General features: G+C 34.9%; 3 protein-coding genes across 8 annotated transcripts in view; 1 reads left to right on the top strand and 2 right to left on the bottom strand.

Annotated features, from left to right (window-relative positions):
- The window catches only part of ska2 (spindle and kinetochore associated complex subunit 2), a 10,046-nt gene extending 7,769 nt beyond the window's left edge, over positions 1-2,277 (top strand). The window contains exons 5-7 of the mRNA NM_001199675.1: positions 1,348-1,390; positions 1,495-1,627; positions 1,755-2,277. Of these exons, the coding sequence (NP_001186604.1) occupies positions 1,348-1,390; positions 1,495-1,627; positions 1,755-1,887 (309 nt within the window). The 3' untranslated portion in view covers positions 1,888-2,277. The remainder of the gene's footprint in view (positions 1-1,347; positions 1,391-1,494; positions 1,628-1,754) is intronic.
- mdh2 (malate dehydrogenase 2, NAD (mitochondrial)) overlaps positions 1-27,905 on the bottom strand; it is a 172,983-nt gene that overhangs the window by 20,591 nt on the left and 124,487 nt on the right. The window lies entirely within an intron of this gene.
- tex14 (testis expressed 14, intercellular bridge forming factor) lies at positions 2,270-27,905 on the bottom strand. 6 transcript variants are annotated; one of them, XM_073914995.1, is made up of 29 exons: positions 27,632-27,905; positions 27,322-27,483; positions 27,116-27,230; positions 25,854-26,019; positions 24,642-24,781; positions 24,033-24,114; positions 23,371-23,504; positions 23,158-23,274; positions 21,572-21,695; positions 21,300-21,478; positions 19,838-19,986; positions 19,527-19,717; positions 18,318-18,414; positions 16,278-16,810; positions 14,544-14,620; positions 13,871-13,962; positions 13,573-13,785; positions 13,258-13,457; positions 13,046-13,145; positions 12,896-12,953; positions 11,351-11,502; positions 10,664-10,806; positions 9,466-9,640; positions 8,286-8,411; positions 8,121-8,211; positions 5,872-5,958; positions 4,139-4,197; positions 3,997-4,057; positions 2,270-2,591 (listed from the first exon to the last, which is right to left on the bottom strand). In XM_073914995.1, the coding sequence occupies exons 2-27, from the start codon at positions 27,449-27,451 to the stop codon at positions 4,146-4,148; spliced, it is 3,723 nt and encodes a 1,240-aa protein (XP_073771096.1). In that variant the 5' UTR covers positions 27,452-27,483; positions 27,632-27,905; the 3' UTR covers positions 2,270-2,591; positions 3,997-4,057; positions 4,139-4,145. The 6 variants fall into 6 exon arrangements, with proteins under 6 accessions (XP_073771096.1, XP_073771098.1, XP_073771094.1 ...); XM_073914997.1 differs by having other exon boundaries at positions 16,344-16,810; XM_073914993.1 differs by having other exon boundaries at positions 27,636-27,905.

Below are 27,905 nucleotides of genomic sequence, written 5' to 3'. Positions count from 1 at the left end.
GTGTCAGAAGCGTTGCTTAGTGCCATTTTGTGTACCATGGGGTATTTTTTAGTGATGTGTGGATCGATACTAAAATATCGATATCTCCGTTACCAGCTTTGCGCTTTCTAGAATCTATTATCTTATCTAAATATCAATATTTCAGTAATCTGGAGCAAATATGTAGTTTATTGGAAATAAAAATACAATGGAAAGTAACTACAATTACTCTATTTTATCTGAATTATGCCAACTTAGACGCAACTACTTGTTCTTCCGCCTACCAAGTCATGTGCATAATATGGCACTGTACAACTGCAAAGCATGCTAGCTAGCCACTCAGTCAGTTCGCTGGCACATGTTGTTCAGTCATGCTATCATTGGATATGGGTGACTGCAAGCGAAGTTTTGTGAGGAGCTACTTCACTTCCATAAACACAAACGATGCTGTTTGTGACACCTGCAACAAAACAGTGAGGTACTGTGGTAAAACCACAAACCTAATCAAAAACCTACATATAAATCACATGACAGAATATGACTACGTCATGTATAGGCGGTCAGAAGAGGAGGAAAGGAGAGACACAGGTGCTGCTGGGGCGAGACGCATCGCTTGCAGAGTCCTTAGGTGCAGCAGGAGAAATTGTGGCAATGTGGCTGTATTTTGTGGACTTGGGTTTTTGTGACGGTAATAAAACAAAACAAAAGAAAAAGGTTAAAAATCTTCAAGGGGACCGGATTAACATGTCACTAAACTGTGTTAATGTTTAATGTTGAGATGTTCAGGCAAGCGTTTTAAGATATACATGCTCAGATGCTCTCAATAAATATAAAAGTTGGCTCTTTTTTTTTGATAATTCTTCATCGATAAACAAGAGTAACCCATAATATGTCTAGTAATCAGTATAAAGTGACCCTTTTAAGTACACTACTTGTTACTTGAATTTCCCAAACAGCAATTTTTGGGCAAAGTATCAGTGTAGGATCGGTATCGCCGATACTGGTCTTCATTTTCCTTGGTATCGGATCGGATAGGAAACCAGAAACATCATTAGTATTTTTGTTTTTAATCAAGCGCCATCTAAAGTCAGGGAGTGATCATGCACGTTCACTTAGATCATCGCCAGTGAAAATTGTTTGGGCAAATATATCAAAAAACCTATTTGAAAAACACTTTCTATAAGTGCAGGCGATTAAACATCCCGGTGTGCACAAGGCATTAAAAAGCCTGTTTATGTACCTGGTCAAAATTTTTTTTTAAATTTATATGTATTGTATATGTACATGTATATGTATGTAAGTGTTTGTGTGTGCATTTTTTTTTAAATTATGTGTTTTAATTGATTTATTTTTAATCTTTTTATAAAGGCCATGCCTACATCAGAACCTCAATCTCAAGCACAGTCTGAAGGTAAGGACAAAATCAATCAACACGATGCTCCCATAACATGTAACAGCATCTTTCATAAGCATCTCAATAATAGTAACATATAGCCGATTTGTCCCTCCTAACAGCACAAAATGTCCATGAAGATGTGTCTGAAAAGACATTTGAGACTGTCCCACGAAGTGTACGTGGTAACTTGAAGCTGAAAGACCTCAACGCTCTTTATAAGCAGTTATTTGAGCACTTCTCCGATAAGAGCAGGTTTGTCTGGTCATATTTAAGCAAACACGCCACCTTTAACCCAGAGCCATAACCTGATTAATACTAGACAACAGCCATATGATTTGGCTTATTATTGATCAAAATATCCTTATTGTTCTTCCTCCAGGGGGCCGATAAGCACTCAGAGGATGAAGAAGTTAAACATGAAAGTCAACGATTCTGCACTGAAAACGTTACAGCACCTTAAGCTCATTGAACTTGACAAAAAAGGACTTGTGTCATTGCTGGCCAACGACTGAAAAATGGACCAAAAAGAGTACAACGCTTCCAGTTCCTTCCACATATCTGCTGATTGGACCAATGAAGGGCACTAGAAAGCATTTCAAAAATACTGTGTTCACAACCAGTACAATCAAGACTGCATATGAAAAAAAAAAATGAAAATTCTTTTTTGGAAGAAACATATTTTGGCCCCTTCACGCTGCTCAATTTAAATTATATCATGACCTGTTGTAGAATCATTAGACTTGTACAAGAAAGAAAGTGTACAGCATTCAAGTTTATATATATTTTTTGTAAAGTGAAACCGCTGTTTGTGTAACTGCAGACAGATGAAGGAGATGCCATTTGAACATGAATCAGTGTGTTCATTTTTCCAGGTCATGTATGCAATAAATTCTCTTTTTGTATGCATGTGCCTTTTATTTTAAAGCATTACACAACATGAGACACTTGCTTTAGCATTAATCTCAGAACATCAAATGAACTGTCAAAACAAGCATGACCTTAAACTGTTGATGAACTTAAGTTAATAACATTTTGAAAGCTAATTTATTTGTATTTTTATTATTTGTGAAGGATATTTTTCATTTAACAGTAAATTTAACAAAAGGAACAAGAACGTATGCCTTAAGCTGATTCAGATGCAAAAAAACGGATAAGGATATCTGAGAGATTGTCTCCTCTTTAACAGTGAACTTCGACTGATGTCTGTTCCAGGACTCTGAAGATAAAAAAAAAATTATAAAAGTTAACTTTGGACTATTTTTAATCTGGAAAGCCATCATAATTTTTTAAATTGGTAATCTATTAACCCATTTCCCCTGAGTGGTACGGTTCGGTACGCTTTCATGGCCATTTCCACTGTCAACGGGTATCAAAAAGCGAACTGTACTGTACCACTTTTTGGGTACCCTTTGCAAAGGGTACCTAGCAAGACAAAAGAGTACCAAAAGGCGGAGCTAGGCGCACAGCTAAACACTATTGGATTGAAGAAATGCGTCACTAGCTCGTGGACAAACAGGAGAATGAAAATAAAGGATGCACCATTTGAAATACACAGCCGGGACATTACATCGTAATCATATATACATTATAACAACCAATGGTCGACCCGAGCTCAAACAAACCTTGTCGTCATCTTTATGAACAGCCACAAAGCCAAGAAGAAAATCAGCTGTGTCCTGCTTTTGTTTTACGAGCCCGTCAAAAAGCACGAGCGGTTTCACTTTCTCCAAAGAGCTCACCGCACTACTATATTTGAAATAATAAAAAAAAACTTCTTTAGCTGATGATAATAACATGCGTGTGATTATTGAAGTGCTTCTGGCAACCGATCCTTTCAGAAACAGTCAAACGCGAAACTGAGGCATGAAAAAACAAAGGAGAAGCTGGAAAAGCAAAGGAGCAAATGATTCTTTCAGCAACCTAAACCATGACCAAACTGCCATGTTTAACTATTATTGTCACCTTTTGGACTATTATGAACTCTGGAATGACGGAATTACTTTCTAACAAGAGGTCACATGTGCTGGTGAAGATTAAAGAGATACAGATGAGAGGTTTGCACTGACTGGGCTATAGTTTGTGTTGTTTTTGAAGCCAAATAAGGACTAAATGTATGCTGTGTGTGGTTTATCTGTAATTGGTAACATATCGGAGACTAAGGATCTTTATGAGCTTATATATGTTGAATTTATTTCTTTTATATAATTGCAGACATTACAGAAGGCTATTTCACCCTATCATTGATCTGCAGTTATATAAATATATATATATATATATATATATATATATATATATATATATATATATATATATATATATATAATATACACTTATATGTGTATAAAACATTTGTTCTGTGAGAAGTGCTTCTCGTATGATATGTGAACGACCCGTAGACATTTCCTCAAGCGAGAATGACGTCGTCTGAATCTTTCTGTCGTACACCACACCCACCAATTGATACCCTTATGGCAGTGTAAATGCAAGCCTGATAGAGGTGACCCGTACAGTACCACTCAATGGAAACGGGCCATTAGTGTATCCCAACCTATCTATTCCTTTAATAAACAGTAGGATTATTGGCATTGTGTTAATCAAGATGTTTTATGCTTCTTGCGCACCTGTTAGGATGGTTCTCCTGATCAGCTGCCTCCGTCTTCTCTTCCAGCTCATTTATATTGTCTACAGAGAAAAACCACAACTGTTAAACACTGCATTTGGCTTTTGAGGCTAAAAACGACCTCATTACATCTCTCCACTCACCTGCTGTCTAGATGTAGTCTCTCACATCTCCCTCTCCTTTAATATCAGACTGACACAGCCTAGACCAAGTGTAGATCATTGTTTGATATTATTAAAAGAGATAGTTCACCAAAAATGAATTTCTGTCTTCATTGACTCATCCTTCACTTGTTCCAAATGTGTTTGAGAGGGTGTCAATTTTCATTTTTGGTGAAGTGTGAAATATGACAGGTTTATACAGGATTTCTGCAGGTTTCACCAAGTCAAATTAATGATTTTTAAAGACCAGTATGAATTAAACTTCAAACTTGCTAACAGGGCTAAACAATATATAGTTTGAACATCGATATCGCAATATGTGTAGCTGCAATAGTCACATCGCAGGATTAGATGGTTTATGAAAGATTAAAAGATATAGATATTATTAAATAGTATTAATTTTGAAATTATTTACACAATGATTTTACATTTAAATGTTCAATTTCTGTACTTGAATACCGTTTGAGTCCCCAGAAAACCATATAGCACTGTTTATTTATTTATTTTTGCTTGTAATTTATTATAATTTATGCATATGCACTGCATAGAAAAAGACTTAATCATACCAGTCGATCGAAACTTTCCAAATAGAGCTATTCAAATTATCTGGTGAAATTGTATTCATATCGCAATATATATCGCAGCAAAACAAAATATTGCAATGTCAATTTTTTTCAATATCATGCAGTCCTATCTGCTAAGAATTTTTTTCTAAAGATCTGTGGAAAAGATTTTTACTTGCCCCATTAAAAAAAAATCTAATGAAGTAACTTCTTAGCCACGTATTTTAAATGTGTGAAAACAAGAAAACTCTGGTTATATACATACATATGTACCTTTATTCAGAATAATTTTATTTTAAAAAGAGACTAGTTTAGGTTCTCCAGGCTAGTGTCCTTATAGTTGTAAGCCGTGTTGGGGAAAGTAACTTTTTAAAGTAATGCATTACATTATTAAGTTACTCCTGCAAAAAAGTAACTAGTTGCGTTACTTAGTTACTTTTTATGGAAAGTAATGCATTGTTACTTTTGAGTTACTTTTTTATACCTTTGCTGAAGCTTAGGTTTCAGAGCTTGCAGGGTATTTAGGAGCTCTGCAATTAACGACACACTGTATAACCAACTCAAGTTACATTTTTAAAAAAGTAACTCAAGTATTATTACTTATTTTTTTAAGTAATGCGTTACTTTACTCCAGTGGTAACCAAACTTGTTCCTGGAGGGCCGGTGTCCTGCAGGTTTTAGCTTCAACCCTAATCAAACACACCTAAACAAGCTAATCAAGGTCTTACTAGGTGTGCTTGAAACATTCAGGCAGGCTGGAGCTAAACCCTGCAGGGACACCGGCCCTCCAGGACTGAGATTGGTGACCACTGCTTTACTCATTACTTAGAAAAGTAATATTATTACGTAACTCACGTTACTTGATGAGTAACCCCAAACACTGGTTGTAAATACATGAACAAATGTTTTTGTAAGAAAAATTGTACATTTGTTAAAGGTTTTATTGAGATGGTTTGTTAAGACAAAGACCCAAAAGGGAAAATTAGGGAAATGAACACCTGTTTAAAGTGATTTAAGACCTACAAGACCATATTTTAGTGAATTTAAAGCTTAATATGTTGTTTTTGAAATGGTGTCCCACGGACACCATGTTATAAAAAGCAGGATGTTGTGTGGTTTTTGTGTGCAAAAACGAGTTTCTTCAACACTCACAGAGCCCCTGGGCCTCTAGGAGTTCCCTGTCCTGCGGCTATTTCCAAAAGCATTTTCTGCAGATCCTCATCAAGGGTGGAACTTGCCCTGCAAGACGTTATAGGTTATTTAAGATCAGAACCATATTCATTTTAATCTTAGGAGAGAGAAGAAATATATAATAAATGAAATCCAAAAACGAGCAAAGATCAAAAGTGCAAGATCGTTGAGGCCCATCCTAAGTGTTGTTCAAAACGAGCTAATCAGCAATTCCAGCGTTATGGATGTGACGTTTGCAGTAAAAATTCAAAAACATAAATTTACAGAGAAAGTATATTTTAACATAATATTGAAACATCTATTTATGTTTTTCAAAACAACTAACTAGAAAGGGATCAGAAAAATATCAGTCTGTAAACGATTAAGTTTACAGTATCCAACATACTTTGTAGAAATTCTGTGAATTAAACAGCACAACACAAAAGAAACAATGCTAATTAAAAGGATAAGTGTTTCCTTACTGTAAAACAAAATAATTGGTTTTATTTTATTTGACATTTTTTGGTTTTATGAGGATAAAGCTTGGTTATGGATGTGGCATCTCTCCGTTATGGATGTGATAAATGTGAAATTAGCACTTGTCTGACTTTGGTAAATCAAATGTTATAGTTTGGAAACATTGACAGAGACGTTTTTGAGTATCAGGGCTCAACAATAAGGACTGGCCCAGGGCCAGTGTGAGAGACACTTGGGACAGTAGACCGGATCATTACTGGCCCGATTGGGACAGTCAGTCAGTCAGTCACTAACATTTAATTTGTCTGTGACTATTTGTCAATTGCGTGCATTTAAAGCTTTTAAGTCTTTAAATGCTACCTTCTCTGTAATGTCGTAAACAACATATTGCTTTCTGATTCGTCTTATATGATTGAGTTAACCATGCTATTTTTTTTGTTACCTGGTAACAACCAGTACAGCGTAGAAACAGCAACATGTCAGCAACATCAAATTATAAGGCTAAACGAAAATGTCTGTCTCTAGCGTCTTGGAAGTAGACATTTACATGGAAACAACATGATAAAATAAAAATTTAGTGATGTTATGCATAGTTTGCCGTCAGTTTGACAAGTCAGCCAGCTTTTGGTAAATAATTTCAAACTGCAATAAAATACCTCCACATTTTCCATACTGCTGTTTTTGTTTGCATAACACTTATATTTACAATTGTTTTTTTTTAAGTATTGAAATTCTAGATTTACAGACTTTATTTTTGACACATTATTTAAAATATGTGGATAAAAATAGCTATTAACTTACCTTTTTTTTTGGTGGGGCCAGTGAAAATTTTGGCAGGGCAAGTAAAAATCTAAACCACTTGCCCGATCGGACCAGTAGAAAAAATCCTTAGCGTTGAACCCTGAGTATTTTTACAGTATTGTAAAATTCTTGCTTACACAAAGAAAGTAAAAACGGTTTTACAATTTTGGTAAAAACCGTGCTGCTGTAAATGTAAAAAACAATTTTTTTAATCAAGACTAAAATGAGCTCTTTACTTTAAATAGAGTATTCTAGGATTAAAAAAAAACAATTTATCCATGCACAAGTTTTTATTTATGTTCTTGCAATGTTGTATTTGCTTGCAATGAAGTATCAACCTTTTTTATAATCTGAAACATGCTTAAAAGGAAAATATATTTAATATTTGAACAAATTTGGACTGATGCATAGTGAAAAAGATTTCCCACATGCCAGTAATTTCTCTTTTGATTTCAATAAAATCAAATTAAAAAGAAGAATTTAAATTTCCTCTCTATTTCCTCACACTCAAGTGATTCTAAACTTTTGTTTATTTTTTCTGTTGAGCACAAAACAAGATATTCTAAAGAACGTTGAAAAAGGGGTAACGGAAATCCATAGTAGGAAAACAATACTATGGAAGTCAATGACCTTTCCCCCCCAACATTCTTCAGTTTATCATCAATAGTATTCAACAGAAAGAAAAAAAAACTCAAACAGGTTTGGAACAAGGGGAGGATAAGTAAATGATGACAGAATGTTCATTTTTAGGTGAACTACGCCTTTAAGCTTGACATACACAATAAATGTTTACAGTCAATGTCACTATAATTTCTGTTTTCACTTTTATATTTTATACTTATTTCACTTCTGAACACCTCAGAGGACAATATCACGTTAAATTCAGATGCTTTTCTCTATCCAAACAGCTGTAAAATAATTCTGCATGTACTTTTTTGTATATAGTGTTTTACCTCTCAGTTTCATCAAGACTGGGACTCTTATTGCTTTTTTGAGAGTCTGTATTAGTGTCCACATCAGCCCAGTTGAGATCTCCATGCCGGTCTGTAACCACAAATGCTCATCACTTCAAGTCCTGCTATAGATCTATCATCAATCATTCTGACACTGGTTTTCACCTTCACACTCTTCCTTTCTCTCTGAGATCCCGTCATCATCAAATCGCTCCTCATCATAAGCATCTTTCTCACACAGATGTTCACAATCTGACTGGTCTTCACGTTTCTCATCCACATCATTGTTTTCTGCAGAAAACACAAACAAATGACTTTCTCACTACAGTGCTTGTTAAAATCAATATTAAAATCAGTTTGACGATACATCCCATAGTTTCGTTTTGGGATGATTTTATTTGAAATTATGGGTCCCACTTCCTGTTTGAGGAACTTCCTTTCAAAAGAATTTCAATTGAATCATGAATCAAACTGATTGTTCAAGCTACTTGCTTAAAATAAGCTGAAACAACACAATTCTGGAGTTTTTTTTTTTGGGACAACATAACTGTTTTATGTTCAAACCACTTAAATTTGTAAAAACTAGTAAGTTAACTTTGTCCCAACACAAATCAATTGTATTTGCATTTTTTTTTTTACAATGAATCATCTTAAATAATACGGTTGTGCTACAAACAATCTATAAACTTTGGTAAAAGTGAGTGAGAGGTTCATTTGGCTTTGTGCTTTAGTTTTATTTGTCATGAAATGGCATTACGCTGGCGACACCGTGGCTTAGTTGTTAGCACTGTAGCCTCACAGCAAGAAGTTCACTGCTTCAAATCCTGGCTGGGTCAGTTGGCATATCTGTGTGGAGTTTGTATGTTCTCCCTGTGTTGGCGTGGGTTTCCTCCGGGTGCTCCATTTTCACCCAAAGACATGCGGTAGAGCTGAATTAAATAAACTAAATTGGCCGTAGAGTATGAGGGTGAATGAGTGTGTATGGATGTTTCCCAGTACTGGGTTGCAGCTGGAAGGGCATCCGCTGTGTAAAACATATGCTGGATAAGTTGGGGGTTTATTTCGCTGTGGCGAGCCCGAAGAATAAAGGGACTGAGCAGAAGGCAAATGACAACATTACGCCTGAAAATAATGATTTAATGTGACATTAGTATCAGAAGCTTATCTGTGGCTCTTTTGATTCACTTTTTTGTTCGTCCAAAACATTTCAGAAAGACCCTTTGGCCAACTAAAGGTGAATTGTTAATTCGAATTACATGCTTTTTAAAATCTTTACAGTTACTCCCACAAAATGCTTTATGGGACGTATGAAAAAGGTGTACAGCGATAAATTGTAAATGCCTACGTTCAACAGGCTGCTCCGTCTCTTCATTTGTTCCTTGGCTACTCTCGGTGGTCTGTCTGGCTCCAGAGCTGGCAGTGGTGAACTCTGCATTTGCGCTGGAAGGAGAGTCTGTTTCCGGCTTAGATGCATCTTTTATCGCTGGAGACCGCAGGATGCTGGACACAGAGGTGTTTGTCTGAAAAGACATGCCAGATATCAATAGAAACACTGCAAATGTGATTATATTAATGGAAAAAATAACAAATATGAAAAAAATTTAAGCTTTTACAGCAAAACAGGGATAAAAAGCTAAAGTCAATTAAAGTTGAGTGAATTCAAGCTGCCAAAACAAACTTAGAGCTTTCCAGTTTGCAAAAAAACATACTCTAGCAATAAAGAACAAGGCATTTAAAGGCACATATTATAATTGTAAAATTTTGAATTTCAGCTCATTTAAAAATCTTTCACAAGTAACATTTAAAAAGAGAAAAAAAAATTAACGCATTTATAAACATAATAGTTTTAACAACTAATTTCTAATAACTCATTTCTGCCAGATACTAGTATTCAGCTTAAAGTGCAATTTAAAGGCATAACTAGGTTATCTAGATTAATTAGGGAATTCATGTCGGCGCCAGTGGTGTAGTGATTAGTGCGTCGGCACATGCACTCCGGAGCTCGCGGTGACCCGAGTTTGATTCCTGCCTTGTGGTCCTATGCCAATCCTTTCCATCTCTCTGCTCTCCACACTTTCCTGTCAATACTCTCTACTGTCCTATCAATTAAAGGTGAAAACCCCTTTAGGGAATTTTATTAGGGAAGTCATTGAGCAACAGTGATTTGTTATGTACCCAATCAAAAAAAAAAAATCTTAAAGGGGGCTAATAATATTGACCTTAATAATAATAAAAAACAATAATTAGACTCTGCTTTAATTCCAGCCAAATTAAATGAAATAAGATGTTATCCAGGTTTTTGATCTGTTAAACATTACTTAATTAAAATATATATATTTAAAAATCTCAATTGTAAGTCGCTTTGGACAAAATTATCTGCTAAATGTAAACGTAAAAAAAGAATTCAAATTTCAGAGGAGGACTAATAGTTTTGCCTTCAACTCTAATATAACTTTACTGTCTTCTTACCAAACCAGCGCAAAAAGCATTTATCATCTGATACATCAGAAATAATAATCCAGTATAATGACTGATTGACTGACAGTGCTGGTGTCTCCAGATCTGGCTGTGGCGTAGCTCTCTGTGCAGACAGTATGAGATGAAGAGATGCTCTGTGGTGTAGTGTCCAAAAGGCTCTGGAGATGAGGAAGCTGCTCAGTGCCAACAGGAAGATGAGTCCTATGGCCTGTAATAAAAATACAATGTGTGAAAATAGACAAAACTAGCCAATAGAATCATTTTTAGTTTAAAGCTTTATTGATTCCCTCGGGGCAATTCACTCAGACATGGTGGTGCTTCACATAACAAGAATGAGACACTTAACACAATAAACACCAACACTTAACATCAAGTACACAAACAAAAACTGATAAGAAAAAAATGATAATAATAATAATTTTTAAAGAAAAAATTATAATAAAATAATAATAATTTATCGATTAACTACATATATTACATAACAGAATTGCTTCAGGCACAAAAGTAAATTTGTAACCATTTGTGGAACATCTTATTGTCCCTAGACGTTGCCCAAGGGGCATCCATTTAAAATAATAGTTTAAGGGGTATGTGCTATCTCCTATTATTTTATGTGCCATCCTCAACACCTGCTGTTCATAATAGACTGCAAGTTTTAGCAGGAAATTTCCCAAAATTTTGACTATATAATAAGAATGTTGAATCTTGATCTGGACAGCATGCATATTACATTTTTCAAATGTGCTTCCAACCTTTTGGGCTGCGTGGGGTGCTGTTACAGGTTGGATGTCCTCTGCTGTGAGAGATGGGTGGAGCTTCGACTGACTCCACCCATACTTGCAGTTGAGCCGGTGAATAGGATATACTGGAGAGATCTGCAATCTCTGCCAAGCCTGACACACACCTGGTCAAACAAATTCACCAAAAGCACAGGCCACAGACATTCGTTTAGTAAAACAGTTACAATTTGGAGGTGTTGCCAACAAAATGGACACCTGTTAAGAATTTATTTATTTTTTTGCCAATTTTTATGTCGTTTGCATTAAAACAGACAAAATCATAAAAAAGAAAAAGTTTATTTGAAATATCATTTACTGTGACTTCTGAGCAATACAACCATGATGAATAAAAAATGTAATCCAAAAAATATATTCATTCATTTTTTCATTTTCCTTCAGCTTAGTCCCTTTAATCATCAGGGGTGAATGAACAGCGGAATGAACCACCAACAATCCAGCTTATATCCAGCTATAAGTTTTAAGGAGGATGCACACCAGAATACCGTTACGCAGTGCCACGCATTTCGGAATTCTAAACAGATTTCTATCAGGGTATATATACACGCCGGCGCTGTAAGTCGGCGGGTGTCGGCGGTGCCCAGCCACGACTCAGGACACTGTTCATATTTCTGTCATGCCACAGAGCGCCATCTGAACAGTTTCATTTTAAATAACATGCAAATGTGTACGTTAGATGTGCGATACTTCCAACTATCATGTGCGTGCCGCATCGCTAGTCGGCGCATCTGATGTACGACCTGCTTTACACAGCGAATGCCCTTACATCTGCAACCCAGTACTGGGAAACATCCATACACACTCATACATCCACATAAACTATGGCCAGTTTTAGTTTATTCAATTCACCTATAGCGCATGTCTTTGGACTTTGGACATGCGAACACAGGGAGAACATGCAAACTCCACACAGAAATGTCAACTGGCCCAGCCGGGACTTAAACCAGCGACCTTCTTTCTGTGAGGTGACTGTGCTAACCACTGAGCCACCGTGTCACCCAAAATATATTCTAGTTCAATGTATGAATATTAGAGACTCGGCCAACAAAATGGAAGCCTGTTAAAAAGGGACCTTTTTTTGTCAAATGTTATGCCGCATTAAAATTAAATCTAAAAAATATATAATGGCAAATAAAGAGAATTATATTTAAAAATAAACTAGCCCTAATTTTTGAGCTTACTGTCCATATAATCAGTCCCTCCAAGACTTTCTCTTGTCCAATGGTTCTTGAGATACAAAAAAATATCTTCAAATATCTTTAAATATTTTGCAAGGTTTTAATGTATTGTCACAGCAAAACATGTTAGTAAAAATGTAAGCAAATAATGCCATTAATTTTGAGCCATCACAAAATTTGTCATTTTAGGCTGCAGATATAAAAAAATATGTCAGTTTAAATTCCTGATAAGACTTTTATAAAAGATGTATTATTATTCAATCTATTATTATTATTTAGGTTATTTCAATCACAATATTTATACCTAAGGACAGAAATGTACCTGTGCACAGGGGTGATGGATTCAGATTCCTTTGAGTCCTCTTGTGCAAGCTGGTCTTCTGTATAATGATGATATAAAGTTACAAAAGCCCTACAAACTTAACCCACAAAGCTGGAAACACAATAACTGCATGGTGTTACATCTACATACCACTCAGAGTGTTTTCTACAGCCTGCTTTTCCTCTGCTGGAGATGTGCTGGGTCGACACACCTCCACTGTGACTTCTAACTCGTCATCTGAGCTCAGTGACTGAGAAATAAGAGATGTAGAAGTTACATTTCCACAACTCCTTAATGCAAAAGTCTAAAGTCTTAATTTTGCAGTATTATTTGGAGAGGATCAAATCCTAGTGCCGTTTCACCTGAGAATGCTCTTCACCAGCTGATGCGCTGTCGGACAGCTGGTGTTTGGGTGTATAGAACATGCTAGAAGCCTCCAAATTTGTCTGAGAGTAATCTGAACTGTCCTCATCCTCTGAACACAACTCTGCTCCATCGTTCACATCAAAAGTGTGATTGATAGTGTGGTAGTTTGTGCTCTCCTCACTATCACTCTGAATACCTGACAGTAAACAGCAATAAGAAAACATATGATTGGATTTTATGAAAGCACTGAATTCATAAATGACTATATAAAATACTGAATAAAACATCTTAACAGACAACTCTATTTTTACCAGCAAAACTCTTAAACAGTTGCTCCAGATTAGAGCTTTTCTGGCTCTCGGACTCCTGGTAGCTGTTGACGCTGTGTCTGCTGCTGTGATCTTCCCAGTCCAGTAGGTGGTGCTGTTGCTCTTCTCTATCCTCACTGTCACTGCTGCCCACTGCACCCAAGTGTCTCCCCAATCGTCCACGAGCCATTAGGGCCACCATTTCACTAACTTCACCTGCATAAAACAATTTATTTGTCACATATTTTTTCTTTAAATTGGATAAACGGCACGAGAAGATGAATGATAATGAATGTCTCACTGGTCCATGTGGCTTTTGTCTGGTAATGTTCTTCAAGAGATTTGTGATTGCCATCTTTCTGGCCCTCTGATAGCCCAAGTTGCATATATATCCTGAAAGAAAGAGTTTTTATTTATTTTTATTTCATCAGAACATCATTCTTGTTGTTGCCATTTATCTTTTCTTTTAGCGGATGATTTTAATAAATCTTTTAGACCAGGGGTCACCAACCTTTTGGAAACTGAGAGCTACTTCTTGGGTACCGATTAGTGTGAAGGGCTACCAGTTATTAACTAACACATTTTTCTTAATTTACATTTAATTATATGTTATAATTAATAATATTCATCTATGTGAAGACATTGTTCATGTTAATGATTTCTCACAGTAGTTGTCAACAATGATTTAACAAGTTAGATAAATATCCATATGCAACACTTCATTTGTCTGAAATTGTTTTTAAGTTTTTTTTTAATATATAACTTAAAGTAATTTTCAAATTTACACCAATGCAAGTGTGATTTAAAAAGAATACCTATAAAAATTTTAGATGCAGCTTACTCATATGTGGTGCTATGGTAAGCTATTTTTGAACAGGCCCGCGGGCAACTCATGTGAACCTGGCGGGCTACCTGGTGCCCACGGGCACCATGTTGGTGACCCCTGCTTTAGACATATACTTCATCTGTCATACCTGTCTGACTTCTGATCTCTTTTTAGTGGCTGTCTTCTCTTTGCTGCTTCAAATCTCTTAAAGTCAGTGTCCTCCTCCTGTCGATTTTTAAATGTATCTTTTAAAAAATGCCTTTTTGTCAATCATTTAATCAACATACAATTTAAAGAATTAAGGAGCACTGATTGCTATTCTTATATCATTTTTTCTGCATTGATCTTTCTTGGTAGTATTTATTCACAAATTTAAGGGTCAAACTTTACAATAAGGTTTCATTAGTTAATGTATTTACTAACATAAACGAAACTTGAAGAGAATTTATTAACCATAGTCTAATGCCTTATTAAAATGCAAATTCATGCCTGCTAACATTAGATAACCCACTGTGAATCAGAACATGAACTAACAACGAACAACTGTATTTTCATTACTGTATTTTCATTAACTAATGTTAACTAACATGAACAAATGCTTTAATAAATGTACTGCTCATTGTTTGTTCATGTTAGTAAATGCAATATCTAATATGAACTAATACATCCTTATTTTAAAGTGTTACCAATTTAGGTTAGCAAGTAATCCACAGGTAGTCCATTGGAGCTGAAATTACATTTTGAACGGTAGTTTATATTCGGAATCTCTGAACTTCCATTCAAAAGTTTGAGGTCAGTAAGATATATTTGAATTTATGCTTTTATTCAGCAATAATTTTGTACAAATCCTGCCTTTTTTACTTTCTTTTTTATCGAAATATCCTGAGCAAATTGTATCCACAAAAATATTAAACAGAACAACTGTTTGGTATACTGTAAAAGTGTTTGCTGCCTTAAATGTATTTGTTGAATCAAATCAACTTTTCTAGTCATCTAAACTTGCATCAATCAAACTGACAAAAATATTAAGCTAAACTTTGCATAGCAGATAGACAAACTATACTTATACTATAAAAATAGTCCAAGTAATTATGGATGTGTAAATCTGATGGGTTTATAAGAACTGATTTGGTCACACTTTATTTTAATGGTCCGTTTGTTGAATTTAAGTTACATTGCATCTACATGCCACCTAAATCTCATTAGATTATAAGTACACTGTTAGGTTACGGTTGGGTTTGTAAGTTTTTACATGTACTTGCAAAGTTTCTTATAGTCAGTTAAATGTCTGTTGAAAGAGCAGTATCAATAGAAATTAAGCAGACATTATACTAATACTCAAATGAATCATCAAAATGAAAGGTGTTAGCACTGATTTTATTTAATAACCTCATTTATTTTCATTTATTAATTTTTTCCTCTTAGTTTGTTTGTATATCAAAGGTTTTAATTGTATTGTAATTGAATTATAACCTAATTGTGAGGGCAATGCTTTAGTTGGGCACTAGTTTGTTTGGGTTTGTTAACAGGCTAAGTTTAATTCTGTACAGAGACAGATTCTATTTTGTATTTTGTTTAAGAATCAATACAACTGTAATCACTAAGTTAAAAATTGTTGAAAGCTGATTAACTTATTAAAATATGTTAAAGCAACAATAAACATTTGTTGTCTTGACTTTTTGTGATTATATTTTTACAGTGTAATGATCAGATCAAAATTCAATGATTTCTAAGAAATATCAGTGCAGCAATTTCAGCTTTGTTGTGACAATTTTAAATAATAATTCATTTAAAATATCATCATACTGACTTTAAAGTGTGTACCAACTATGATTTAAACTGTTATTACACTAAATAAATTATCTTAAATTCTGTAAAATACCTGTACACTACTAGAATAGGTTGTGCTCCCGAAGCTCTCATCTTGAGCTGAGCTGTACTGACTGACCTCCTCATCTGCATGAATGCACCCCTTTGGTAAATAATTATTAGACGGTGGCCCAAATGCTTTTCCAACACCATCACTGCATTCTTCTTCCACATTCACACTCTTCACCACTGCATCCACCTCATCAAAACATGGTGCACCCACTCGAGCCCCCTCCACATTATCCAGACTCTCCTCAGCTTGCTGTAGAAGAACCTGAGACACTTTAAGATTGAGAACAATGGAGCCGGTGTGCTTTGAGATGGAGCGACTGATAGCCAGATCATTGTCTGTATCACTACAACGAGGATCCTCTGGGAGTGGAGCATGATGGGTAATAGGCCATTCATGTGAAGCAGTGATATCATTATGTGAGGAATCCCTATGGAGGTCATCAGTGTCTGCAGTGGACTCTTCTTCCTCTTTGTAGATTCTCTCCTGATGATATTTCTGGCTCTCATGTCTTGCAGTCCTGCACTGCTTATATACTAAGGAAAGAACAGAACAAACTATATTAATTTATAAATGTTCTTTGACTTTTTTAGGCTCTAAAATTTTACTTAAAGGTCCCTTGAAGAGCTCTGAAATGTGCATTTTGTTATTCGATGTTTGACGTAATCTCAACTTAAACATGAAGAGAAGGTGGGACATCCCAGATAGCAAAATTTATGTGGCTCAAATCTGGCCCACACCAGACACTTACATCCGGCCCACATACCGCATGGAATGATGGCACTTGGGCGGTCCGCTCCTGTTTGCCAGATCTGGGCCACAAATAAGCCAAAGCAATAATACATATCAGCCAGAATTCAATTCAATTTAATTCAATTCAATTCAGCTTTATTTGTATAGCGCTTTTACAATGTAGATTGTGTCAAAGCAGCTTCACATAAATGGTTATAGTAACTGCAACAGTGTAGTTCAGTTTTTAGTGGTTAAGTTCAGTTCAGTTCAGTTTAGCTCAGTTCAGTGTGTTTTAAAATCATTGCTAAGAGTTCAAACACTATAATTTAACCAAATGAACCAGAACTGATCCTATTCTGGGCCACAATTTGCTTTTATTCTGGCTCAGATCTGGCCTATTACTTCTAATAATGGATTAAACATTGGCTAACATCAGTGAATTATATTATTTCATCACAGGTTGTGCCTCACTTCATTTTGTTTGCTGTAATGAACAAACTTTTCAAGCAAAGTTCTTAAAACTTACAGCAGCCCAAAAGAAAATTTATATTAAGAGTTTCAGGGCTATGAGCCCAACTAAAGCAAACACTTTTCTCCATGATGGTGACTTTAGTCTATGTATTCCACATATGTTTTAAGATAACTGGGCCACATTTGCTATATCTCCTCTGGGCCGCTTTAGGCTCACAGCCATATTAGCCAGAGCTAACTGTGCCAAATATTTCAGATTACGTTTTGTCATAAGTGCCAAATCTTTGCCTTAAATGGCCCATATATGAATTTGAATCTTTGGCCCCCCTTTGCCATTGTACAGATGGGCCACTTTAGGCTTAAATTCATTTTGTCTGGGCCAAAGGAATACCACCAGTGCCGCATAACTGCCTAAAGTGGCCCACATTCATATGCTATCTGGGACGGCTCCTCCCCTGTTAAAAACAACCAATAGCATTGTGTTTTTATCACAGTTCTGCCCGTGGGAGTGGTTGTTATCAAGTGCATTACATGAATAGCAAATAAGAAATGTTTTTAAGGGGACGGGGCATGTAAAATACTAGAAAGCATTTGATTGGTCAAGATCTTATGTGAAACTGAAGTATGAAGTGACGTGAAAAACGTTCGTTGATCTATTTATACGAAAGTGGCAAACTACGAGCTTTGGATGTTTATATAGGTTTTATATTCTCTAAATGTAATTTTTGTCACTGATTTGGAGCACAATAGCAAATAACCTTAAAATACCTTAAAATATCTAAAAAAAAACTTTATTTTAACTTCATAGGACCTTTAATCATGGCTTTATAAAAATCTCACCCAATTTGTCTTGCTCCCTAGCCTGATTGATGTCAATGACGCTCTGAAGAGTCGAACATGAGTGGCATCTACTTCTCTTGTTCTCGCTTTTTATCTCCTGCAGCAAATTCAATTGGAAAATTCACTCAATAATGTATTATTCTATGTGTATCTGGGAAAAACTTGCACAAAATAACCTTAATCATTCTTCCTTCATAGCACCCACAAAGTAACTGATTATAAATCATTTTTAGGCACCATGCAAAAGCAAAACCGCAATTGCTATATTTGGTATTGGCAAGCTGCCATTGTTTAGGCTAATGCTTTTCTACCATATGAAGGGAAAAATTACCCTAATCAATTGAACGTTTTTAATACACATTTTAACATTTCAAAGGAATGTTGATGTTTCCCTCCATTTAACAATGACAATTAATTTTTTAAAATATGTGTGTGTATCTCTCTCTCTCTCTCTCTCTCTCTCTCTATATATATATATATATATATATATATATATATATATATATATATATATATATATTTATATAATGCTAAATGAACAATTAAGGCCAAAAAACATGCACAACTGTTCAAAAGTATATATTAAGAATATTAGAAATATTTTGATTTTTAAATAAATGCCTTTCTTTTAAACTTTCTTTTACCAAAAAATTATTCTTAAAATCAAGATTTTAGCATTTTTAATTATAAAAAATGTAAACTGAAATAAAAGTAAGAATTATATAAGAATTATATGACCCTGAAGACGGATATAATAATGCTGAAAATTCAGCTTTGCCATTACATCATTTTATTATATATTTTAAAATATGTTGAAATAAAAACATTTATCTTAAATAGTAAGAATTTTGCAATAACAATATAACTGTGTTTACTTTATTTTTGACCTTGGTGAGCTAAAAAAAAAATTAACTTAATGACTCTAAACCAGATGTGTCAAACACAGTTCCTAAATGGCCACAGCTCTGCACAGTTTAGCTTTAACCCTAATCAAACGCACCTAATCTAACTGATTGAGTCCTTCAGGTTTGTTTAAACATACAGGTAAGCGTGTTTGAGCAGGGTTGGAACTAAACTCTGCAGTGCTGTGGCTTTCCAGAAACTTCGTTTAACACCCCTACCCTAAACAGCAGTGTACATCTAGTAAATAGAGCTTGCTCTAACACACACTGGTGAAATATAATAACAGAAGTAAACTGGTGTACAAACTCTGATATGGCAGCGTAAATGGTAGCACAGATCGTGCAGGTTGCTGCTCCGGTCCTGGGCTCTGTACTGAAGGCCTGTCTGCAGGAACTGGTAATATGGCTCAGGCACTGCAGGATGTGCTTTCAGAGCTTGACCAGCCTCTACTGACCGTTTTATCCAGCGTGGTTCAATGGAGCCCCATGGAACTTCATCTGTGCAAAGCAATGCACCAGCTTTACAAACTACTGATACAAATTTATAGGAAATTTAGTACTAAACTACTAATACAAAAACCTGTTACATAAAACTTAACTAGCGGTTAGCACAAGTACCTGCAAAGATCTCCTGCACAAGGGCACACATACTATAGAGATCAGCTTTTTCAGTACATGCTATACATCTAATCACTTCTGGAGCTGCCCAGTTGATGACACTGAGAGGCACAGGAACAGGAGGTGGGGTGTACGGGCAGGTTCCTGAACTGTAGATTGGCAAAAGAGAGGGCATATCAATTAACTATATTCTCCATTACAAATAGAAACCATTTAATTTACACTTTATCTGTATTACAAATTGATTCTAATGGTGTGTTCAGACTTATTTGATTTGGTTTTGTTGGTCTGAGAAAGAAAGGAAACAAACACATTTAATCCTGGGTCTGTTACGACGAGTGTCCACCAAAGCATTTTTGTGCAGTTGAAAATGCCAGAGCTCATACAAAAACACTCAACTGTGAGTGCCTGAGAGTTCTGCAGAACTGTGTTTACCTTTTTCTCTAACTGTTAAAAAAATTAGTAATCACTCTGTGAAACAGACAGTCAGCGCATCTTCCCACTGCTGGCATTCTAAAAATATCAGTACTCCTTGAGACTGAAAAATATTCTTTTCTCTGGAATTTGATGAAACGTCGAACATCTGAACATGAACATATGCTGTGTGCTGGGCTAAACACATTCATTATACATACTTGTGCATAAATGTTAAATTTTTTATTATGGGATAACTTATGAAGTGCTTATAAAATGTGAAAAGGAGTGTAAACGATTCCGTTTTTAGAGCTGTTCTGTATACACACGTAGTTCAGAGACCATAGTTGAAAACCACATTAATCCACAATTTTTGAGTCAATTTCCCACACACAAACACACTCACACTAATAATTTAGGAGATTCACTGCTGTATTAAAAGGTGGTTGTCACTCTTTATAATGTTGCTATATACAGTATAATGATCTTTGAGTTATATATAACATACAGTGCATAAATGAGTACACCCCATTTTGAAAAATAATGTTTTTGTGCATTACCTGTGAATACAGGTAATATATTTGGGTGCATTTGAACAAAGCAGATTTATTAAACAGATATTTTAATAAGAAATACAACTTTAGTAACCGAACATCTTCAGAAATTGAAAGATAATACATTTAAATTCGTGCAAAATATTGCAAAAAAATAAAAAATAAAACTACAAAGTTTCAACAAAATTTGATATATTTTTTGTTTCTTTTAATATTTGCTAATTTTTAAATTTTCGTTTAATATTTTATCCTAACATATAAATTTTGGCTACTAATCTTTAGACCATTACCGTAAATTATTTTGTTAGATTAGCTCCAGATTTGGCTGATAAATCTGATTAATTTAATGTATATGCACAGATATAATATTGTAAAGCATCCTATTTAAAATAGTACTAATTTAAATGAGAGATTTGTAAGGGGTGTACTCATATATGCTGAGCACTGTATTTATTTATTTACTTCATATGTTTTATTTTGTGGGGATCGCTTACCTGGGCACTGTAAACCCGAGGCCTGTAACTTTGGCAACTCCAGGGTGTACTATGAGCACAGTGTGTGAGGAAAGGGCTCTGAGAACCAGAGAGCGTCCATGCAGGTACATTAACACCTCACACACCTGCAGTACCACTGATAACAGGTCAACCAGCTCAAGGAGTGGAAACTCATCACGCTACAGAGGGAGAAAATAAACCAAGACCGTATAAAAGAAAATCACTTCTTTCTCCATTTATAAAGTGTGCTTTCTGGAATGTTTAAATATTACCCTTTGGTGAAGCAGACTGTACAGAGACCCCACATTCACTCTCTCATAGACCAGTTTTGTGCTGTTCAGGTCAGGAGTCATACTCACAGCCATTAGGAGCAGCAGGTGCGGGTGAGACATCTGACTGCAGAAGACATAATCAAGTTAAAGTTTTTGAGTAAAGTATTTCCAGTTAATTTTTTTTGTGAAGATACAGTCAACATTAAATCAAACTGGACCATATTAAAGGTCACGTGAAGTGGTTTAATATGTTCATTTATTATTCAATGTATGACATAATCTTAACTGAAAAATAAACAGAGGGTGGGACATAGTGTAGCTCCTCCCCTTTAAAAAAACAGTCAATATCTTTCGTTTTCATTACACCTCTGCCAGTGAGAGTGGTTGAGCTCACAAGCATAAAATGAAAAGCAAATGTGAAGCATCTTTAAGGGGGCGGGGCATGTCAGATACTAGAGAGCACTTGATTGGTCAAGACTTGATGAGAAACTGAAGTATGAGGTGACGTTAACACAAATTATTGATCCTTTTAGGTGGAAGTGACAAACTGCAAGATTAATTTAGATGTTTTTTCCATTTATATATTGTATAAACGCGACTTTTGTTACTGTTTGAAGCAAACTAGCTTATAAATATCGTTAAAACTAACAGACTGAAACTACCATCTAAAAAACTTGAAATTTCATAAGAACTTTAAATGTATTTGTATTATTGTTGCTTGTTTATTTGTGCATGATGCTAATGAGGGTTATTACAATTAACTATAACAAAAAAATATTTTGTCGCTTAAATAAGTGTTTAACAAAACCAATCAACAAATTAAGTAACAAAATAAATATAAACTTATTTTATTTTAATTAGCTGCAGGGCAACATTTCTCATTATTTAGTAAAATTTGATATTCTACAAATCTAAAACTAAATTAATAAATAAATACAAATTAACATTGTTTCCCAGTACTGGGTGGCAGCTAGAAGGGCATCCGCTGTGTAAAATATATGCTGAATAAGTTGGCAGTTCATTCCGCTGTGGCAACCCCTGATGAATAAATCGGCTAAGCAGAGGGAAAATGAATGAATGAAATAACATTGACGAAATTATAAGTCTAAGGCATTTAAAAGTAGAAAAGTAAGTGAAATGTTTTTTTTTTGTTTTTTTTCACTTACTTTTCGAGTGCATTGGACTTGACCTTATCCAAAGAGCACCGACACAATAACTACCCCTAAAGCACTTTCTGTTTGATTTTGGGTTTATTCAAAAAATATTAATTTGTTGTAATGATATTCCATCAAAATAATAAATTAATCATCTAAAAGTAAACTATTTAATATTAACAATAACATAAAGCAAACATTTCATCTTTAAATCAGTTTAGATCAAATTATTTGGCATTTAGTTTTCTAAAAAAAATATTAAACCTTTAAAAAAAATCTGTTAAAAACCATACATTTAGTAAAGAAACAGTCCTACTACCGCCTAAGATTAATAAATGTAATTTGTGATTACATCTGTTTATTATCAAAACCATCTATAGTTTTATAGTCTTTTTATCTACAGGACAAGCACTTATGCTTGCATTATTCTACCAGCAATACTCCTGCTCATAAATGAGTAGATCCAGGAGACCATCATGTCCTTCGCGTTGTTGAAAAGCAGGACCATGTAGCTCCTTAACAGTGACACGACTTCCTTTCCAGCTGTAACTGTGGCAGGATTAATAAAACAGTTAATAAGATCCTTTCTGTAGTATGACTTCAACAGCATAGTTAATAGGTTATACCTTAATTTCAGCGTCTTACTTAGTCATACGTATGAAAGATCCACACATGAATGAATTAAGGGGCTCGTCATTCGACTGACCCAAGTCACTGTGACATATCAGGGGCACAGATGCAGACAATCCCAGACTCATCACTGGCTTCTCAAAGCATAACTGCAATCATTTGAGAAAACATCATAAAAAAACAACAGATTAACAAATGATCTGTAGGATTATTAGCTTGTGAAGTGTACAAACACTGGTTAGTAGCTCTACAATGCTTATAGTTAGGAAAGGAAAACATGTATTTGATTCTTATTTATGCAGTTATGTCATTACAAATGTCTGACTTTCTTTCTTCTGTATACAAAGAATGCCACAAAAGAAGATATTTTGAAGAATGTTGATAACTCAATGATTTACATTGTCTATTTTGTCCTTACATTGGAGGCCAATGAGGAAAAAAAACTTTTCATTGACCTACATTCTTCAAAATATCTTATTTTGGTCATCACAAAAGAAAGAAAGCCATAAAGGTTTAGAATAACATTAAGGTAAGTAAATCATGACATTTTTCAATTTTTGGTTGAACAATTTCTTTAATTCTATAGATCCTTCTAATAGTAATATGTTACTAACTATTATTTTAATTATGATCAAATTATTAGAGTGTTTTATTGGTGTCTTAATGTTTACACAAACCTTTCCATGGCCAAAACACTGCTTCATCATATCAGACGAAGACACCTTATAACCTTTATTTTCATGAATGAGCCCAGATCCCCTAAAAAGGACAAAAATATATAAATAAACAAACAAAAAACAAATAAATAAATAAATGCAAATACTAAATTAACTGTACTGTATTGGGTCACCAATTAATGTGCAAATTGAATCTTGAATCACTTTTAGGTGTTGTTTCTTTCTCATTCTGTAAATGAAAATATAACTAAACGCTGGAGTTAAATAAAGGGACTTTTCTCATTAGAATATGCACTGATTCATTTTTAGACTCTTCTTTGACATCCATTAAATGTCATTCGGAATAACAATTAATCTTGTCAGGTATATTATGAACAATATTTTTTAAAGATATATTAAAAGACTAATTTTAAGGATCATGATGCAGCCCCCCAAATACTAACTTTAAAATTTGTATTTGATGCAGACACTAAAATGGATCATCTTTGACCCACACTTACTAAAAATGGCACTCAACACAATTGATAAAACACTAAATAAAAATGATAACATTGTCCCACTTATGTTAAAAATAATAATACAGGGCCATAGAAGTACTGAGCGTTTTACCAAGGTCGCAAGAGTTTGAGCATAGAGGGTGAGCTCAGCAGAGTCTTTGAGGAGGATGGACTGACATGTGTATCTCTGGAAAGATGCGTCTGCAATAAACTCTGCATTTGAGACTCACATCTCTTCAGAAAAGCAAGCATCTGAAAAAAGAAGAGTAAACAAGTTGCATCCAAAGCACCACAATGATGTGTGCATACACACTTTACATCTACACACAAGAGAATATACTACTTTTGTTTTTGTCAGCATGAACCAGAAGTTGCTGAGACATTTATTTCAGTTGATGTGCTGAAATGGAATATTTAGTAGGGGGCGGTGCTTTTTTTTTGCGCATCAATCCCTCAAAACAAACTAATGGCAAAAAAGGGGCGTGATTAAGAATATTGTGGCTGAAGCCGTCAGACTGACATCAACAGAAAAGGACCATCACTCCATAGCAAAGGGTCAGACTTTGACAGAAGATTTTTTTTTAGCAGATTAACTTGGATTGTAATTCTAAACTTTTCAAATTCTAAACTTTCTAATTCTAAACTTTCTAATTCTAATTTCTAATTCTAAACTTTTCTCATTTCTAATTCTTCTAATTAATTCTAAAAGGATTTTAATTCTTAACTTGGATTTTAATTTTAATTAACTTGGATATTAATTCAACTAAGCCTAACTCAAGAATAACAATGTTCGCTTTTGATTTCACATGGACTTTAAACACTAAACTGTCTATATCCGCTTGTTAAGTGTGACGTCACACGAAGCGTCTTCCGGGTCCAAGCGCTCTATTCAACTGAATGGGGAGACTCATGAAATGGTACTAATAAGCGTTTACAAAGCGATTTAATGCTTTCAAAAATCCCGATCGCAGTATATATGTCCTTGCCTAATATCAGATGGCCAGAAAGTGATAATGTTTTTTATAAATTTTATAAATTTTTGGTATTTGTTATGCAGCAAGCCCAGAGATTGTTGTGTACACTACAATTTTATATAAAATTTACTTTGATGTGTGATAAGAATAAAATTGGATCATAAACGAATGATTTCTCCACTCAAATGAATGGCGGCTTGGACCCGGAAACAGTATTACATGCGTCACAAACACGTCACCACTTAACAAGCAGATAGAAAGATGGATCCATGTAGAAAATTGTTTATAAAAATACTAATTATTTAATGAAATACTCTGTCATTAAAAGTTTTATCTATACAGCACCAGACCTTTGGACTGTTCTCCTGAGCACCTTCCGTTGCCCAGTTCTTTGGCACCCGGCCCTTATCATCATGAAGGCGCAAGTCCCCGCCAGCATCCAGCAGCGAACTCAGCAACCAGGGATTACAGGAGAAAACAGCAGCATGGACGGGGGTGCTTCCATCTTTACTGCGACTGATGGACATAAATACCACACTTGAAATTAGATATGTGACAATGTTCAATAATATATCATAATAATGAACATAAATTACAGTGTTATTATAGGCACTTTAAAGTACTTTGATTAATTATTCATTATATACATTTGTAGAGAGCTTGTTCAGAATATTCAGCTTGTTGTATTTAGAGTGTTGTTCATCACAACACTAAATGCTTGAAAGCTTAATATGATATTATTTTTTAAACAAACATGTTAATCTGGCCTGAGGCATGCACAAAATATTAATTAAAATACACTATTTATAGGCCTATTTTTTGTTAACAGTACAATAAGGCTCCATTTGTTAACATTAGTTTATAGTTAATTAACCTAATGTGATGGTGAAAGCTACAAAAGCATTTATTAATCTTACTTACTTCTTACCACCAGGGCCGTTTATATCGAAGTTGATGTTTAGCTGTACCATGTTGGTGTTACATAGCAATTTTTAAAAGGTGGGTCGTTAGCCCAATGCCCAAACCCCAACCTAGAGGACCAGGACATACTCACATACATCACGGACAATCTAGCTTTCCCAATTCACCTAGCGCATGTCTTTGGACTTATGGGGGAAACTGGAGCAGGCGTAGGAAACCCAAGTGAACACAGGGAAGAGCATGCAAGCTCCACACAGAAATGCCAACTGACTCGAACTCGGAGCTCGAACCAGCGACCTTCTTGCTGTGAGGCAACAATGCTACCCACTGCGCCACCATTAATCTTATGTGAAGTTAATATCTTAGTTAATGCTTAATAACTCGTTAAAATTAAAAGTTGCGATTGTTTTATAAAAAGGAGTTATTAACTAATAACTAATTCAGTTGTATTATTTTTCTTGTTAATACGAACATAGTAACTGTAATAACAACATTATTTCTCACTGTTGATTTTTATGCATTAACTAATGTTTACTAATGAGACCTTATTAAGGTCAACAATGTGATAATAGTGTAAATCTTATCGCAACAATAAATATTTATATCCTCATGAGACTATTTGAAATACTGTACATGCATCTGTCATTTTCAAACAGTCTTCATGGTTGATGAAGTGAATGTTTGGTCTTACTGATTTGGATTCGCTCCAAACTGCAGGAGTTTCTCTGCTACACTGGTAAACCCAAGAAGAGATGCGCAAAAGAGTGCTGTCTGTCCAAGATTGTTCACGCTATCAACTTTTACACCTGTAGAAATTAATTTTTCAAAAAACATCAATGAAAACATCCAGTCATTTAATACTTTTCGAGAAAAAAAAAAACTGAAATTGATGTAGACCTTTTTTGAGGACTTTCTCCACTTTTGATACTTTTTTCTCAAGTGTGTATCTGTGCAGGAGGGCTGGTAAACCTCCACCTGTCACAATGCCCAGAAGTACATGACAGGGTATTGGCTGAACCCCTGTCATGATGCTGATGTAACCAAAGATTTCTTGTTCACCTGAAACACACAATCCATATGGTTGAATCATATTAACATATTAACCGGTACAGCGAGACGTTTACTGACTAATTGCAGTTAGCTATAACGTTAGTCAGGAAGACAAAATGTTTAACAAGAAAACTAACACGCAAAAAAAAATGCTTACTGACTCATATTGTGCTCAAACATGTTTAAATGCAAACAGCAAACGTTTATTATGCTAGGACGCGGATACAATTAGCCGAAGCTTATGTAAATAATGTTCTAGACAACGATTTACCCGTATAAGTACAGTTGTGTTGTCTTTCGTCAATTAAAATAGCAACTACACAATGGAAATCAGTTCCGAAAATAAACTTTTTACGACTTTTTAAGACGTTTTTACTCGCTCTTACGATTTCTTCATTCTGATGGATGCGTGTGGAAATCGGCGGAGGGAT

Source organism: Danio rerio, chromosome 10, assembly GCF_049306965.1.
Source record: "Danio rerio strain Tuebingen ecotype United States chromosome 10, GRCz12tu, whole genome shotgun sequence".
NCBI classification, from domain to species: domain Eukaryota; kingdom Metazoa; phylum Chordata; class Actinopteri; order Cypriniformes; family Danionidae; genus Danio; species Danio rerio.
This window is presented reverse-complemented; position numbering and strand designations above follow the sequence as displayed.